This window comes from Zingiber officinale, chromosome 1A (genome assembly GCF_018446385.1).
Source record: "Zingiber officinale cultivar Zhangliang chromosome 1A, Zo_v1.1, whole genome shotgun sequence".
Taxonomy (NCBI): Eukaryota; Viridiplantae; Streptophyta; class Magnoliopsida; order Zingiberales; family Zingiberaceae; genus Zingiber; species Zingiber officinale.
In genome coordinates this window covers 118,492,828-118,511,591 of record NC_055987.1, presented here as the reverse complement: position 1 = coordinate 118,511,591, position 18,764 = coordinate 118,492,828, and the positions used below count along the sequence as shown (strand labels likewise).

General features: G+C 42.0%; 2 protein-coding genes across 2 annotated transcripts; both read right to left on the bottom strand.

Annotated features, from left to right (window-relative positions):
• Positions 1-1,349: 1,349 nt before the first annotated feature.
• Positions 1,350-2,132, bottom strand: LOC122002141 (zinc finger protein 1-like). The gene has a single exon (XM_042557215.1). The coding sequence runs from the start codon at positions 2,130-2,132 to the stop codon at positions 1,350-1,352; it is 783 nt and encodes a 260-aa protein (XP_042413149.1).
• A 9,438-nt stretch (positions 2,133-11,570) lies between these two features.
• On the bottom strand, positions 11,571-12,083 carry LOC122002132 (octapeptide-repeat protein T2-like). Its single transcript, XM_042557203.1, has one exon. The coding sequence runs from the start codon at positions 12,081-12,083 to the stop codon at positions 11,571-11,573; it is 513 nt and encodes a 170-aa protein (XP_042413137.1).
• Between the last annotated feature and the right edge of the window lie 6,681 nt (positions 12,084-18,764).

Below are 18,764 nucleotides of genomic sequence, written 5' to 3'. Positions count from 1 at the left end.
AGTCAGTCGGACTTCGCCTCCTTCGACTAGACTCGAGGGGAAGGCAAGTGATCCGGTGGTAAGAGCCCGGGACCCCCTAACGAGGGGTCAACGCCACGTGGAGGTCAAAAGGCCAGGTGGTCCGTCGAAGAAGGGTGAGCCGACCGGACTCATGAGAAAAGGGGCAAGCCGATCGGTCTGCCAGTAAACATCTGATAGTAAAAGGCGCCCTGACAGGGATCGGGGTTCCGACGCTCAATGAAACAGTAAATAATGACCGAGCGGAAGGCCTAAGAGAAGGCAGGACGTAATGGGCGCGCCGCCCGGCCGGTGCAGGGAATTAAAGCCTTCCGGACGGCGCTCTTCGTCTAGCCGGCCGGATGGACGTCCTGGCCGGCGGTGGGTAAATAGGGACAGGAACATCTGCTGACAGCCGTCAAGTCATATGACTAAGCCATACTCCTAGTCTGACAACGGGGTGTCCTGTTGTCCCATCAAAGGCGCGATGGGACTGTTGTAGTATGGCGTCAGGTAAACTTTCTGACAAATACATACCGAGGTATGGGCTGCGGACACGTACGCGCCTCGGTGGGCGTGTAGAGGCTCTTTCACCGCTCTATATAAAGAGTCGCAGACTTCGCCGGAGGTACGCGTTCTACAAGCTTTGGAGCTACTTTTTCCACCACTTGCTTACCTGACTTGAGCGTCGGAGGGTCGCCGCCGGGAACCCCTTCCCGGCCCGACTTCTGTGCAGGTTCGCCGGAGCTTCGTGAGACTAGCCGGAGATCTACATCGGCGACCCGGAGAGCGCCACGTGCCCAGCGTCCATTGATTCAGCGTTCGGACAGGATCACATGCTATTAGTCTTTTAATCCTAATTATAAAAGTTTATTATCTTTTAGAGGACAGTCCAGTGCACGAAGATATACATTGTACGTAGTCTTACCTTGTTTTTTGCAAGAGACTGTTTCAAGATTCAAACTTTTACCTTTTGGTCACATGCCAAGATTATAAAAATTTATTATCTTTTATAATATAAATTACATTAAGGTTTAAAATTATATTACAAAGTTGATTACCCCTCACCAAACACGTCTTAATGTCACAGGCCCCTAATTAACTCATCCGTTCCATTGGCTTAACCTTGTGAATGATTCCAATTTCCCTTAATTGTTCATGCTAGTTTTCTATTTCATTTCATGTTCTTGAATAGTGTTCTTGAAATTATCACTGAAAATTAGAGAGGAAAAGCATAATTAAAAAAGAGAATTTTTTCCAAGAAGCTATAGCCATTGCCTAGAATATATCGGTGACAAGGTGAGAAAATGAAAAAGACAATGCATATATCGAGGGATTAGGAACACCCATAACTAGAGTTTCAGAGTCAAGTCCACTTTTTGCAGCTCCTCTTCGTTAGCTTCATCGGTGCCTGCCCATCGATTGCCACCGGCGATTGCCGCCTCGGGTTCATTGAACCTCGCTGCGAACCCTGCCGGGGGCCTCATGTTGCCGTCCAACCTCGCGGCTCCAGTCTGCTGTCCGATGCCCATCCCGGCCCAGCGCCAGCCATGGTGCTCATTCAGTGCACCCAGAGATGCATCATACAAAGACTTATGTATCATCGAATGCGCTTGAATCCCCAGTGGCCGCCCGCTGTACAACCCGTGCAGCTGCATGGCTGCCGTGTCAGATGAGAAATGGCTGACGTCGACGAGGCTGCCGTTGCCACCGCTGCCGCCAGTTTTTGCAAGGGACCGCTCACGTTTGTGCGCGTTTTGGTGTCCGCCGAGTGCTTGAGAACTGTAGAATTTCCTATGACAGTAGTTGCACGAGAACACTCGGGATTGCGACTCCTGTAACTCCTCCGGCGGCGGAAGCGGTGGAGCTCGAGCGAGCGCTGGCTCAGGAACAGATTCTAGGGACTTGATGAGGTTGAGTTCGAACAGGCGAGCCATGGATGATGAAGAAGAAGCCATCTCCTCGCCCAAGATATTGTCCTTGTTGTTGAGACTCAATTCTAATGACTTCTCATGGAACTCCAATTGCTGCTTCTCTTTCTTCTTCTCCATAACTACTATAGATTCCATGATCTCTCTTTCTCTATCTGCCGTGTTCTTTGCTGCTGAATAAAAGAGGAGACGGCATGCTTCCATTTATGTTTGGAAAATTAATTAAAGCACTTGATTGATTTTGTACTTTTTCCATTTACGTTCTGGTTTTATTCATTTCCAAATATGCTTCTGTCTCCCTTCCCGATTTTCCTCTAAATCATTATTCTCTTGAATTACAAAATTGTTTCTATTTTTATTCCAAATCTTTTTTATGTGCATTCAACGTTAATCTATCTGTGAACTGACATGAGTTTTAAGACAGTGCAGTAACATACTAACTGGATTGGTGAGGTTGCAAGGGTTGGTTGCAAGGGTGGTGAGTAAGGACATACGCATCGTGAAACTTTTCCACGAACTCTTTTTGTCATATCCATGCAATGTTAAAAATAAAAAATCTTACACATCTCTCCACTATAAATAAAAAAAAAAAAAACTCACAACAACCTCTTTGTTCATAGGTCCATATTTTTCATTATATATATTTCTTATTTATATTTCATATTTTACCTTAAATATAATTAAATTTTCATAAAATTTAAATTCATAAATTTTTATAATACTCTCTCCATCACATTTCTATTTTTTAAATATTTTAATTTTTTAAATAGAATAAAAAATATTTAATTAAAAAAAAAACAACAACGAAGAAGTGACTCCTTGAAATGGGAGCCACTTCCTCAAAATTATGAAGGAGCTCTTTATCGTGGCTTCCACATTACAGGAGCTTCCATTATGAATGCTCTAAGAGATCCGTAATCGAATCAACTGATTCAATAGATTAAATTTGAAAATTTGGTTTGATTAATTGTGAATTTTATTTAAAAAAATATATCAACTTTTTAGTTTAATCTCTTTGATCTCAATTTTAAAAGTTTAAATTTACACTAAACAAATAAATAGTTTTACCGACGAAAATTTCTATCATAATTCCATCAATATAGGAGTTTAGTGACAGAATTATAATGGAAAATATTTTGTTGGAAGATAATTCATCTGAAAATAATTTACCAACAGAAAATAAACTCTATCGGTGTTTCCCGACAGAAAATTAATTTCCATAGCAAATATCACTATCAGAATAATATATTCCATCGGTATATTTATAAAAAGATTACCGACGGAATCACTGATTCCTTCGGTAATCACCTACTAAATCACTAATTCTGTCGGTAAATATTTAAAGATCTATCGACGGAATACCGATTTCATCGGTAAATTATAAAGGGATTACCAACAGAATACACAATTCTGTAGGTAATCCCTTTATAATTTATCGACGGAATCATCGATTCCGTCATATTTAAAAAATAAAATTAAATCAGCAAACTTCAATTAGGTCTACCCTGTTTACAATTTTCATATACAAATAAAACAATCACAAACAATGGCATTCACAATCTACACAATCATATTTCACATTCATCCAGACAATTACATTTCACAATCAACACATCAAACACATTTTCACCAGGCAAACACATTTCACAATTCATAATAGAAACAATCACAATTATCTAAAATAAACAAAATCTAAACATAATCTAGTAATAGAACATCCATAAAAACAAACTAATAGAAAAAAAAAAACTATTCTATGCATAATCTATAATCCAAATAGTACATCCACATATAAAATAGAAATAAAAAATCTCTGAAAGTCAAATAGGATAGATTTATATCATATTTATGCATAAATAAAAATGTTACATATATGTATAACCAAATTTAATACCTAGATAAAAGAAATAAGCAAATGATGATCATCAATGTAATAGGCCTGGACTCCTGAAATATATAGTAATACAATATTTAGAAATTAACTAATTTTTGTATGATAAATATATTTTGCATGATTTATGTATGATAAAAAAAATAAATTTTAATTGAATAAACATCATAAAAAACTAATTAACAGGATCTGATTGATCTTGAGTTTCCTATGAAGTAAAATCAAATGGAACTGGTGGGGGGACAAATTTACTATGAACCATCACATATGTGCCATGAGAGCATCATGAACCTCACATCGCTTCTGATCCTCCTAAGCTCTCCTCTATGTCTCAGCAGTCATCTATTGTTCCATCTTGTTATCTATTGAGGCAATTTGAATGCGCAGTTCTTGATTTTTCTATCTTAAAGACTGTTTCTTAAAAGAAGAGAGAGGAACCATCACGACCCCTAGGAGTTCTCAAATGATCAAATGTGACTTTGGCCTGCAAGTCTGAGCCACTCTATCTATCATTTGATCCTGTTTGAAAAATATAATATGAATATTATTCAATTTGAAATCAATGGATGTATTCTAGTACCTATTCTTGAGGTCAGGTCATACTATGAACATTTGAACAACACACACCTCTTTATAGGTAATACATGATATTCAATCTCTATAATTTCATTAAGTCTACCATGGTAATCAAACTCAATGTTATTGTTGTCCATATATCCTTTGATGCAAACATTAGAATTATATCTTAATTTCCGTGAATCTCATTATGCCATATTGAATTTGGGGTCATTAACATAATAACTAGAGTACACTTTTATTTTACGGAGGGATCATGATGCAATATTCAGTATCGTATCATCTTGCACATTTGATATTCTACGATCTTTCACCTATAAAAATAGTTATGATACAAATTAGGATACTTCTTAATACACATGAACTAAAAAATTTCACAAATTTTTTAACTTACATTGAAACTATAATGCAAATTTAGTCTCTAACTTTAAAGTTACCTCACTTGTACCAATTGATAGGTTTTGTAAATATAGTTGTTGTTCGTGCAAGCTGGGAAAGAAGGTACTTATATAAAAATTGGGATACCAAGCAAAATAATTAAACGAAGGATAAATGTTTGATTAGAGAAATCAATTTACTTTATGTATCATTTGACCTCTTTATCGTTTAAGAGTATGTATGTTTTTACAGTATAATATTCTTCTTGGGTTAATGATTTAGAAAGTGATGCACACATTGACTTACCAGGAAACTTGAAAATAAAAAGCATCGATAGGTCTATCGGATGAGAAGCATCATTCAAATTTCTAGGACACTTCCGATGTCTTGTTTGCATAGTATCAACAAAATAATAGGACCAAAAAGAAGATACTTGTTCAACCAGATAAGTATTGCATATTAACCCCTCAACTCTTGTTTTGTTATCAACATTATTCTTTAATATGTCGAGAACTATGTAACTCAATCACTTAACATATTTAATATTCATATTATCAAAATCAAGATGTCAACTATATATCTAAAGCGTAAATTTACACAAGCATAACAATCACCATAAAATAGATATGTACTATTAACATACAAATCACCATCAAGATGCCAACTATTTAATATAGCATATATTTAGTGTTTAAGAAATTATACCTGAAAAGAGTAGTCTAATCGAAAAAAACAACCGATGCAATATACTACAAAATAAAAAATAAAAATAGATAAAATTAAATAGAAACAATCATAATAAAAATTTAACTAAAATTAATTAGAAATTTAGCAAAAGCTTGAGGTTTGTACAAGCTCCCAGCCGCGAGCTAGTAGTCGGGCATGCGATCAACCTCCAATCGCAGCCAACAGGTGGTGGCCGACAGCCGACCACGATGCCAATAAGTGGTAGCCAACATAGCGGTCAGCTGCGTGCTGGCGGTCTGCATAGTCGGTAGGCGACAGGTTGGCGACCGACACAATCGCTAGCCACGTGTTGGCGGCATTCACATCCACTAGCCCGTCACCTTCTAGTGGCTGAAAAAAGGGAAGACAGAGGAGGAGGCTTGCTAGCTGCTGGAAAAAAGGGAAGAGGGAGAGGGAGCAAACGTACTGGCGGGGAGGAGCGGAAGGAGAAGATTGAAGGAGCGCACGTGGGAAAAAGGGTTGTCATGTCCTAATTTTAGCGATTTTACAGACGAAAATCCGTTTCCATCAGTAATCCATTTTGATTTTACTGACAGAAATGGATTTCCATAGGTAATCAAGTTTCGATTTTATCGACAAAAATAGATTTCCGTCGATGATTCCCGACGGAAATGGAATTTCATTGGTAGGTTCCATAAAAAAATGGTCTAATTTTTTTTACCAATGGAAATAATTATTTCCGTCGGTAATTTTTACATTTACCGATAGAACAAATTCCATCAATATTTTTTGTCGGTAAAACTGTTTATTTTTGTGATGTTGGTTAATTCAATTAAATTCAATATATCAATTCGGAGAACACACTACAAGATTAATCAAGATTAGTGATTAAAATTTCAGTCGGTAATCAGTCGCTAACTACAATTAGCGATTGATTATCGATCAAAAAAATTGATCTCTAAAAATTTGGTCGTCAATATTAATTAGCGAATAAAACTAAATTCTGTTACTAAATAGAGATGAAAACTTAATTCTATCATTACTTAGCGATGAAATTTAGTTTCCATATTAAAATAAACCACGGAAACAAACTTAACATCACTAAATGTAGTGGCCGAATTTTAATTTCGGCCTCTAAATTAGTTTTTTTTCTTTTTAAATAAAATCTCTCTGCGTAGGAAGTTCGTTTGTCGCCATCGAAAGAGTGTTTTGCTTTCAATTTCCCCCTCCCACTTTCAAACTCGGTTGGGGAAGCCCTTCTTCATTCGGGTTACCCCCTCCATCGCGCCGCCTGCGCAATGGGTAAAAAGACCACCTCCCTCCATGTAGTCTTCACACGTATCATTTCATCTTCTTTATCCTTTTCTAGCGGAAGCAGAGGCAGCTCTCCTTCTATTCTTCAGGATGCACTGTCGCGTGCGTGAAGCTCGAAGTACTCAACTAGGCTACAGTTCAAGGCACTGGAACTCTGCTTCGTGGTGGCACTCGATCGACTTACCATCGACGAGTAGGCAAGCAGCAGAGCAGAGCGATGAGCCGCCCGTGTCAAACTCAGTAATGGTGGTGATCAAGCGGTCATAGGCCAACCAGCGGGGGAACCTAGATATGTTCCACCTGTACCAGTAGTAGTAACAAGTGTCATCGCCTTGGCTAGGAGCACCTCGTCGTTCTCCTTTGGGGTGAAGGTGGAGCTTTAGCAGCTAGTGCTTGTGATCTTCGATGATCCCGTTGTCAGCCGAGTCTTCTGTGACAATGCTGGTTTCCACAGCATGTCAAGCTCGCCATCCTCTGCTCTCCATTGCCCATCTTCCACTTCCTCCACGCTTTTGCCCTCCTATGTTTCTATGTAATTTCTCCGTCGGGATGGGAGACAAGAAATAAGTGGAAGAAATAAGGGAAGATGGGATAGAAGAGACGGAGAAAAGAGACAAGGAGGAGAAATTTGGTAAACTAAGAAAGAGAATTAGTGGTATCGCTAAATTAGCAATAGAAACAATATTTCGTTGCTAGTATAACGTTGGAATTAATTTTCATCACTATATTAATGATAGAATATATTTTTTGTTGTTAAATTAGTGTTGAAATTAATTTTAAGCGTTAATTAGTGATCAAAAATTAATTCAGTCATTAATTTAGCTATAATAATTAATTCCATTGCTAATTCGATCATTATTTATAGATATTGTTGTAGTGGTAGTTGATCAGTCGACTGTTCGACTAATAGTCATTTGATAAGACAACTGTTTCAAAATTGGCAAAGTCCTAACTGAAGAATTAGGTAAAAGAAAATCTAAGTGGATTAAGGAGGATCGTACATTGGCAAAGGAAGCTTTAACTATAGTTAGGCAAGGGAAAACCCTAACTGAGGATAAACAGGCTGGAAGTTTACCAAGTGACTAGTCCTACCTGAAAGTTAGGTAAGAGAAAAATCTAAGTTGGCCAAGGACCACACTTGGTGCTCAAAAGTCCAATGGAAAGTTGGCAAATAAAAATTCCAAGTGAGTCAAAGGTTGACTAGACACTTGGCAGTCGAAAACCCAACAGGGAGTCGACATGAAACACGGAAGTTCTGACATAACAAACTTTCGATGGTCATAACTTTTGACTCAGATATAGAAATGAGGTGATCTTAGATGAGAAATGGAGCTCATTTAGAGCTCTACAGTTTTTACTACTTACCAATCGATTAGATAATCGATTGGGGGGGTCAATCGATCTGATAATCAATTGGTTTGCAAAGCACAGTACAGAAGGTGCGTTAATCGATTAGATAATTGATTAAGGTCAATACAATCAATTGGCCACACAATTGGGAGCTAATTTTAATGAAGCATAGTATTTTCAATTGATTGGGAAGGTTTCCAATCGATTGAGGCGTTCACGAAGAGGTCAATTAATCAAGTGATCGATTGGGAGAGAATACGAGCAAATAATGGGCTTTTGAATCAAACGGGTGATCGATTAAAGCCATTTAATCGATTAGGTAATCGATTAAAAAAGTAAAAAAGAGATGTTAGGAGATTTGAATAGACAGATCCAATGTGGCAATTGATTGGGAGTAAGGCCAATTGATTAAGAACCCTAATCAGCAGGATAAAAGGTGTTTTTTTTAAGGATTCAAAAGCTCTACTTCTCTGCCATTCTCTATCAGTTTCTTAGGTGCTTGGAGATAAAGTGCTGCTGGATTTTCCACCACCAAGAGGCAAATCCAAGATAAAAGAAAGCAAGCTAAGCAAGAGTTCATTGGTTTAAATCATGTTCAATTTTCTTTGTAATTTGCTTGTGCTTTTTCTTATTGTATTTCTTGTATTGTGCTTGTACAAGGTTTCTCCACCTTCAAGAAGAAGGTTTTCATAGTGTACTATGAGTGAGGAGAGTGAACCTTTGGACTAGTCACCTCCAAGTAAAATCAAGAGTATTAGCATTGCTTCAAGTTTCTGCTGCAACAATTCAACAAGGCGAAGCAATTCGAACTAATCATCCCCCCTCTAGCTCCTGGAGTATCCTAACAATATTTGAGAATTAGTCGATCTTCATCTAGGTTGAAAGGTTATTGAAAATAAGTAGATTTTCAAAATTAAGAGAAAAATTGATGGATCGATTGATAAATATAAGTTTCATTTGGTTGTAAATGACCTAAGGTATTGATTTTGAAGAGACATTTTCTCCTGTCATAAAATTTACGTCAATTCATGTCATTTTAGTTATAGTAGCATATTTTGACATAGAATTGTTATCAGATGGATGTAAAGACAACTATAAATGGTGAATTTTACGAGGAAATTTATATGGCACGACCAGAATATTACATTGCCAAAAACCAAGAAGACAGTGTGTAGACTTAAAAGTGTATTTATGGTCTAAAAATGCGTCAAAACAATGAAACATAAAATTTAATAAAATTATTTTATCTTATGATTTCGAAATAATCAATGAAGATCATTGTGTCTATTTAAAAATGTAAAAATAAAATTTTGTCATCTTATTATTATATGTTGATAATATGCTAATAGTTGGAAGTGACACGGAGTTTAAGATAGAAGTGAAAGCATGACTTTCATCATAATTTGATATAAAAGATATGAGAGAAGCTAAATACATCTTAGGAGTAAGATTATAAGAGATTAGTCAAAAAGACTTTCGGGTTTGTCTCAAAAGGTTTATATTACTAAGATGCTACAACACTTCAATATGTTGAATTGCAATATTGAGCAAACACCTTTAGCAAATGATACTATTTTGAGCAAGAGTATGCGTCCTAAGACTCCTGAGGAAATAGTCCAAATGAAGAAAAGACAATATGTCAGTTTAATTGGTAGTTTAGTATACATTATGCTTTGTATAAGTCCTGATATTAGCTATGTTATTAGATTAGTTACTCATTTCCAGTCAAATCCAGGACCAAGACACTAGAAAGCAGTGAAGAGGATATTCATATATCTTAAAAGGATAATAGATTATTGTATCTATTTTCAAAGATCTGATATGAGCCTGAAAGGCTACACAGATTTAGATTAGGCTGGGGACCTTACTGATAGAAAATTCACATCTGGCTATACCTTCTTTTTGAATCGTGGAGTCATCTCATGAAACAACAAGAAGCAGACTTGTGTAACATGGTCAACAATGAAGTTGAGTATGTGGCTTATGCAGTGGTTGTGCAAGAAGTCATTTAGTTAAGAAGGTTCCTAAAGTATCTAAATATTATTAAGGATAGTGAGAGTCATGTTATAGTTTACTGTGACAATCAAGCTATCATAGTTTTTTCTAAGGATCACAAATATCTTAGCAAAGACAAACACATATTTATTAAGTATAATTTTATAAGCGACATAAATAGAGGTAAGATCATTGCTTATGGGACAACTAATGAAGCTGTGAATGGAGACATACCTGTAAGATGAGGTCACGTTGATAGTAGTATCAAGATGAGATCATTTGTAAATTGAAAATGATCGGAATAAATGTACCCACTATTTACTAAATCCACTGGAAGTTAAATTAGAATTCATAAGTTAAATTCAGGATTAGACATTGGGTATGTCTAGATCAAAATCTATACTATGTTAAATTTATGAAAATATAGTAATCAATTGACTAGGTAAAAATAGACATTTTTGCAGGTTTAAATGGTTGAAATTGACATGACAATCGATTGGTGAGTAAGGCAATAGATTGGTTGGTGGAAATCAATTCAAGCAATAGCCTTTAAAATAGGGTTTCGAGGAAAATAAGCAGCACCTGTTCTTAAGAGGTTAGAGGTGAAATGTTACTAGCTACATTTTCAACCATCAAAAAGCATTCTGAAGTGACAAACAAGCATCCAAATTAAAGCTAAGTTCTCAATTGTAAAGTGTTTAGCTTTCATTTTCATTTGTATTTTGTTCTGCTTGTATTTGTTCTTGTAATGAACTTGTTGTAAGAGATTTCTCCGCTTCCAGTATCTGAAAAAGAGAAGTTCATAGTGGAGGGAGATCACTAGGAGTAGGTCTTAGATTAATCGTCTAAGAAGCGGATAACAAGTAAATTCTAGAGATGTGCATGTGACATTGGTTTTGGATTCAAGTTTTCGCTGTGCATTCAAACGATGAATATGAGATCAAGACGAGAAGCGATCAGAGCTATTCACGCCTACCCCCTCCCTCTAGTTCATACAGTCCTAACATTATTGTTGGAGATTGCACATATGGAGTTGAATTCGGGCATGGCCATGTAGCTTTGAGTCTTCGACAACTTCAAAGAAACACGGTCGTAGTGTCAGGCACAGATGTGCTACCAGTTATGGCATGGATGTGACCAGATCTATTAGAGCAGGCATGCCCGGAGCACGGCCTAGTCATGCCCCATTCTAGAAGCGCTGATGAGTTGTGGGATTTTTGGTAATCACATCTATACATAATATTTTACATCCAAAATGCCATGTAAGGGTCAAGAATAAATAGGATCATTGTAACTCTAAAATTGAGAGAGATTTCCTAACAAAAGAGTGTTTGACTGTTTTGTGGAGTAGACACATTGCTAACTGATATGGATATGATAGGGGGGGGGGGGGTAGATAAGAAATAAGGGGAAAGAAGGAGGGTATTTAGGTCTTTTCGCTAACTAGGGTTTTAAGTGAGGTATGCACTGTAGCATGCAGGGGGGGGGGTTTCGTGGTTGGTTTTCCGCCGCCAGCGGGTTTTCTTCCTTCTCCTCGCGTCGACGTCGCCGGAGCCGAGGTCGCCGGCCGCCTCTTCTCCACTCCTCTCCTTCTCTTCACCACTGGCCGCTACCTCTCCTCCCTTTCCCTCTCTTTCTCTCTCGCCGCTAGCCCCTTCACGCGAGGCTCCTCGCCGACGCCGGCCCCCACTTCTCCTCCTCTCCCTCTCCTCACTGTGCCGCTCCCTCTCTCTCGCCGCCACCCTCGCAACGCCGGCGATAGCCTCTCCTCTTCTTCCTCCTCGCAGTGCCGACCATAGCGACGACAGCCCTCTCCTCTTCTTCCCCACAGTGACGGCGACAACACCATCTTCCTTCTCCTCGCTGCGCTGCCGCCGACCCGACGACCGCCCATCTTCAACCTTTTTTCCTTCTCCTCTCGACGCCGGCGACGACAGTGCTGCTTCCTTCGTCCTTCGCACCATGTCGTCGCCGGGCAGACCGGCCACTGCCCTTCTCCTCACCCCCGCGAGCCGGTCTCAAATGCCTCCGCCGTTTCGCTTCCTCGTGTGATGCCGTTGCAGCCACCTCTTCCCCGCGGACTCCGCCTCTCTTTCTCCTCCCCTCACCGGAACTGCCTCCAGGACACTCCACTTCCTCCCTCTTACACGCTGCCGCCCAGGGGAGGGGACTGCTGCCTCCATTCTCCCCTTGTACAATGCCGCCTCCGGGTTACCTCTCCCTTCCTAGTCGTCGGTGGCCGAGTGCGGCCTCCACCGTGGCTGTTGTCATTGATTGGACTGTATTTAGTTCCTGTTGTGTTCCTGGCCTTCGTGCCATTTTATTGTATTTTGGCCTTTGCGCCGATCTGGCTTGGGTACGGTATTCCGACCTACGCGCTCATCCTGCCTGTGTGTCGTGTCCCGGCCTACGTGCCGATCTAGTTCTCGGCCTGCGCGCCGATATCAGTTCTTGATCTACGTACCAGTGTCTTATCCCGGTCTACGTACTGGTGTCTTATCCCGGACTGCGTATCGGTGTCTTATCCCGGTCTGCGTACCAGTGTCTTGTCCCGGCCTGCGTGCCGATTTCAGGTCTCGGCTTATGTGCCAATCTCGTGCCCCAGCCTGCGTGCCGCTATTATCTCCCGACCTGCAGCTCGTCTTTCGGGCTCATGCCGCGTTCTGCTTCTCGTCGTCAGATCCAGCTCTCTAGCCTAATCGGAGTCATCTACTCTTCCGGGTCGCGACAATTCTAGTCACGTCCCATCCGAGGGCGCCCCCTGGGCTAGGGTACGTTCCTCGTTCATATTTCATATGCATTTTCATTATTTCATGGCTTAGTCTTGTACTCATATATTTTTTGGATCTGCCTCGAGCATCGGGGTACCGGGGGCCGGGTAAACCCGGTCGTTGGCTGCAGGTAGCGTTGACCAGAGGACTTTTGGAGACTTGGTCAACACGGGAGCCATCTCAGCACACCCCCCTCCGAGACGTCGCGACTTCGTCAACATTTCATCCACCTCACCCTACGGTCTGTCTGACTCAGCTTCCTGACCGGATCAATTTGGCGCCGTCTGTGGGAACACAACAACCTGTTCCGAAATGTGAAGATGGACGACGTCGGGAGGTTCTCTGCCATTATCACAATCCCGGAGGATCTCGACGCATATATTATATTCTATCCTCACTCCACCGGTATTCGGGAGTCGAGGGATCGAGTGGAGCTTCAGCTGGCTGACAGGTTAGTTTTTCCTTTATGTTTTTCCCCTGACTCCATGGGTATTTGGGAGTTAAGGGACCGAGACAGACCCTTAGCTGGTTGGCACGACTTCCCGATCAGGTACGCTACGAGCTCTGCTCTCTTTTTACGATTATAGGAACTATTTTATTTCCCTGATAAAAGAGTAAGAGCCTAGTTCCTTGATCAAAGACTAGAGTTTTCAATTTCTGATCGGACACTAGGGGCCCAGCTCCCCGCTCATACACTTGGGACACAGCTCCCCGCTCATACTCTAGGGGCACAGCTCCCCACTCATACACTTGGGACACAGCTCTCCGATCATAGACTTGCAGTACCACTTCTCGATCAGGATCTAGGGGCCTCGCTATTTGATTACAGGTTAGGGACCTTACTCTCCGATCAGGGACCAGGGGCCCAGTTTCTCCATCATGTGTGCTACAGGCTTTGCATCCTTCACCATGAGGCTCTGCATCCTCTTACTGCTACAGGCTCTGCACCCTTCACCATGAGGCTCTGCGTCCTCTTATTACTACAAGCTCTGCATCTTTCACCATGGGCTCAACATTCTCTTACTGCTATATGCACTTCACTCTACTATTATTATATACTCTGCATCCTTCACTTGTTGTGCAGCCTCTTACATCTACAGGTGTTGCTCTCTTCACCTACAGTGCTCTGCTTCCTTCTACGGCTATGGGCTTTGCTCTCTTATGTCGGCTTCACGCTCTTTATCTTCTCCCCTCGCTCCACGGGTATTTGGGAGGTGAGGGACCGAGACAGATCCTCAGTCGGTTGATACCACTTCGCGATCAGGTATGATAAAGGCTTTATTTCCTCATATTGCTGCGAGCTCCGCTTTTATGGGCATTCAAGGCTTATCCTCCCCCATTCGGGGTTAAGATATCGCCACTGGTCTCGGGCCAGAGTATCATCACCGGTCTCAGATCGGAGTATCGCTAACGATCTATGTTGAGCCTCCATACCAATTCCCGGTCGGGCCTCCAGACCAATTCCCGGTCAGGCTTCCAGACCAATCCTCAATCGGACTTTCAGACCAATTCCCGATAGGTCTTTCAGACCAATTCCCGGTCGGTCTTTCAGATTGTTTCCCGATCAGGTCTCCAGATCAAGTCTTGGTCAGACCCCTATAGCATTTCCTGGTCAGGCCTCCAGAGCATTTCCTGGTCAGGCTTCCAGAGCAGTTCCTGGTTAGGTCTCCCGAACATTTCCTGGTCAGGCCTCCAGAGCATTTCCTGGTCAGGCTTCCAGAGCAGTTCCTGGTTAGGTCTCCCGAACATTTCCTGGTTAGGCCCCCAGAACACCTCCCGATCGGGATTCCAGACTCTCTCCTCAGTGCAAGTTATAAGTGAGCATTGCTCTCACGCTCAACCCCCCAACGACCTTCCCGGTCGGCTGTCCCAGACTCTCGCCCCAGTGCGAGTTATAAGTGAGCATGCTCTCACGCCTCCAGACTCTCGCCTCAGTGCGAGTTATAAGTGAGCATGCTCTCACGCCTAACGACCGGCAGGTCGGGTCCCAGACTCTCGCCCCAGTGCGAGTTATAAGTGAGCTCTGCTCTTACGCCCAACGACCGAGTTGCTCGGTCGGCTGTCCCAGACTCTCGCCCCGGTGCGAGTTATAAGTGAGCATGCTATCACGCCCAACGACCGAGATGCTCGGTCGGCTGTCCCAGACTCTCGCCCCAGTGCGAGTTATAAGTGAGCTATGCTCTCACGCCCAACGACCGAGCTGCTCGGTCGGCTGTCCCAAACTCTCGCCCCAGTGTGAGTTATAAGTGGCTATGCTCTCACGCCCAACGACCGAGCTACTCGGTCGGCTATCCCAGACTCTCACTGTTAGGACCAAAAGTAGCTAGAGGGGGGGGGGGGTGAATAGCTCGTCGCGTTCGCTCGGTGCTTGGCGTTGCTCGGCGTTGCTTGGCGTTGATTGTTTCTTCAAGAATATGCAGCGGAAAATACATAAACAAATACACCCACGCTAACACTAGGATTTTACTTGGTATCCACCTCCAAAGGAGGTGACTAATCCAAGGATCCACACCACGCACGCACCCTCCACTATGAAACACTCCTTTTCGGTAACTACCGAGGGCAGAGAAGCCCTACAAGACTCTCGGTACAAGAAGAAGGAAAGGGAAACAAAATACAAGCACAAAGCTTACAATGAATGCAGAAAACCCTAACCCTAGCTTCTCTTCTTGCCTTTGATCCGCCTCTTGACTCGGAGAGCCTCCAAGAACCTTCAAGAACTGGCGATCACGAGCTTTAAGAGTGCTGTGGAGGAGCTGGCGAAGATCTGGAGTGAATCGGAGAAGAGATGCCGAAGGAAATGAACGCCTGCGGCCTTTATCGACGCCAACGGTCGGATCCCGATCGATTCGAATGTTCCCAATCGATCGGGGAGGCTTTGGATCGATCCACGGATCGATCCAGAGCGCCTCTGTGCTCTGGAAAAGCGCCTGGATCGATCCACGGATCGATCCAGCGCTTATCGCGCGAAGCAGCCGCGTCCCAATCGATCCACTGATCGATTGGAACATCTGGATCGATCCACGGATCGATCCAGAGGCTCTCTGTTCGCTTAGGAGAAGCCTGGATCGATCCACTGATCGATCCAGCTCCTGGATCGATCCACTGATCGATCCAACACTTGGTTTTTGCCCAAAACCAAGTTCCAAGCCTCTCAAACCAACATCCGGTCAACCTTGACCTGTTGGTACATCATGCCTAGCATCCGGTCACTCCTTGAACCTGCTAGGACTTCCCACCAAGTGTCGGTCAATCCCTTTGACCCACTTAGACTTTTCTATTCATGCCAAGTATCCATCAATCCTTTGACCTACTTGGACTTCCCAACACCGGATGTCCATCATCCTTGATCCATCTGGATTTTCCTGCCCGGCTTCACTCACGGGACTTTCACCTAGCTTCACTCACTAGGGTTTTCCTTCCGCCTAGCTTCACTCACTAGGGCTTTCACCGGCTTCACTCACGGGACTTTCACCTAGCTTCACTCACGGGACTTTCACCCAGCTTCACTCACTAGGGTTTTCCTTCCGGCTTCACTCACGGGACTTTCACCTAGCTTCACTCACTAGGGTTTTCCTTACCGACTTCACTCACCAGGTCTTCCCTGTCAAGTGTCAGGTCAACCTTGACCTACTTGACTCTTCTTCAATCAATTTCTTGTTGTCAAACATCTAAACTCAAACCAAGACTCGCTTGGTCATCCAGGTCAACCTTGAGGGATATTGCACCAACAATCTCCCTTTTGATGTTTGACAATACCACAATAACACTTACAATACCACATGTAAGTTAGGCTAATCCTATAGCCTCAATCTTCATGCCACTAGGTAATGAACATATAAATTAAGCTCTTCATTCTCCCCTACGAGGGCACACTCCCTCTAGGTAATGAAAGCCTAACTTACACCCGTTCATAGGTCCTTTCATTCTCCCCCTATTGGCACACATCAACCCATCTTTGGGCACACATCAACCCATGCCCCAATTTTGGGTACACATCAACAAATCCATTTGTTGACGACTCTCCCCCTGAAGAGTTACTCATCATTGTTCACAACATCACTCGTTGTGATCAACACGATAATGAAGGTCCCATACCCTTCATTTATCCTTAACTTCTCCCTCAATGTAGACAAATACCCAACCTTGAGCATTATCTAACCACTTGAGTTCCCACTTGAAATAATGAGGATATCCACTCCCCATTTCAAGTTCAAAAGCTCATACATGAGCATTTTCTTTAAAGAAGGTTAACCACCTTCCAAGATTCATGAAAAGTAATTTTTCATGTCTTTAAAGAGTCCCTCCCCCTAAAGACATGGTGGTGACTTCTGTCATTGCACCAACAATGACTTGGAATCCCTAAAACCTTTAGGAAACCCAAATTTAGAAGTTTTGAGGTTCAAATACTCAAAATTTGAAACAAACCTCAACTTAAACTTCAATGAAGCCTTCCTTAACCAATCCATCCTTGGTTTCACATGAAAACACCCTTTGTATGTATACAAATGTATTTTAGGGGTTTGGAATGGTTACCTAGACTCAAAGAGGTTCAAGGATGCTGAAATCAAGCCTTCCCAGCCAAAATCAGCAACTTGGATCGATTGGAGTTGGGTTCCAATCGATTGAACCTTTCTGAATCGATCCACTGATCGATTCAGACTACCTGGATCGATCGGCTGATCGATCTAGCGAGCTTCTGCTCGCGGGAGACTTGCCTTCTGAATCGATCCACGGATCGATTCGGGCACTCCAATCGATCCATGGATCGATCGGAGCTCTGATAGTTGCTGAAATTCCATTTCAGTCAACTTCAGAAACCCCTAGAAAATTCTACAAAAATCCAAAAATTATGAAATTTCGTGTAGACATTATTTAGGGCATACTTAATTATGGAAAAATAGCTTTCTATGAAAATACATCATATTTTCAAAGATTGACACAAACTTGAAAACTTGCAAAAACTTTAGTGTTTTTCTTCAAGTTTGTGTCTAACTATTCAATGGTGATTACTATCAAAAGATAGCCTTCACCAAGGTTTTCCAAAAATATTTTAAAAACATTTTCAAAACCAATATCCCATCATGTTCCTTGGGCATAATGCACATGACTTGTACATTAGCTTTCCCAATGATGGGAAAACACATAACTATGTGTTTTGATGAACCTAAAACTCAGAAGAATGCACTAAATCAACATGTTGAGTTTTGTTCATCATCCTAACATCTCACTTGTATCTATTGTGGACAAAACACATACAAGTCACCTTATAGTCTTTGTGAGATGTAGATTTTGGTTTTTGCCCTAATCTAGGGATCATGCATATTTATCTAGGCATTTTAGAAATATTAGACATCCACCTAGGATGTCACTCGTTAATAAGTGTTGTTAAATGCCATTTGTCCTTAATTACAAGGAATTAAACTTAATGCGTGATAATGTTATGGCATACATCAAAAGAAAATAATTTTCAAAAGAAAATATCCTATTACTGTTGGAACCCCAAGGTTGTTTTGGTGTGATCAACAAGTTAAGTTAGGTCCTGTGTATTTAACCTTGTGTCTAAGTGTGCAGGAGCTTAGGAACACAGGTACTCGAGTGGAAGACGCAGCTAGCGAGAAGGACGGCACGCTGTGCGTCCGAGGGACGAGGCGCTGCGGAAGAGTACACCGGCGGACGAGAAGGAAGCGCGCGGTGGTTCCGAGGGACGAAAGCCGGAGTGGAAGATTGCTCGGGGAGCAAGAGACGCAGCTAGCGAGAAGGTCGACGACCGAGGGACGAAGACTGCGGATGAGTACGCTGGCGGACGAGAAGGAAACACGCGGCAATTCCGAGGGACGAGAAGCCGGAGGGAAGCACGCTCGAGAAGACCGG

Coding starts and splice junctions, on each gene's coding strand:
- LOC122002132 (XM_042557203.1), bottom strand. CDS start 12,083: ATGGTGCGAAGGACGAAGGAAGCAGCACTGTCGTCGCCGGCGTCGAGA.
- LOC122002141 (XM_042557215.1), bottom strand. CDS start 2,132: ATGGAAGCATGCCGTCTCCTCTTTTATTCAGCAGCAAAGAACACGGCA.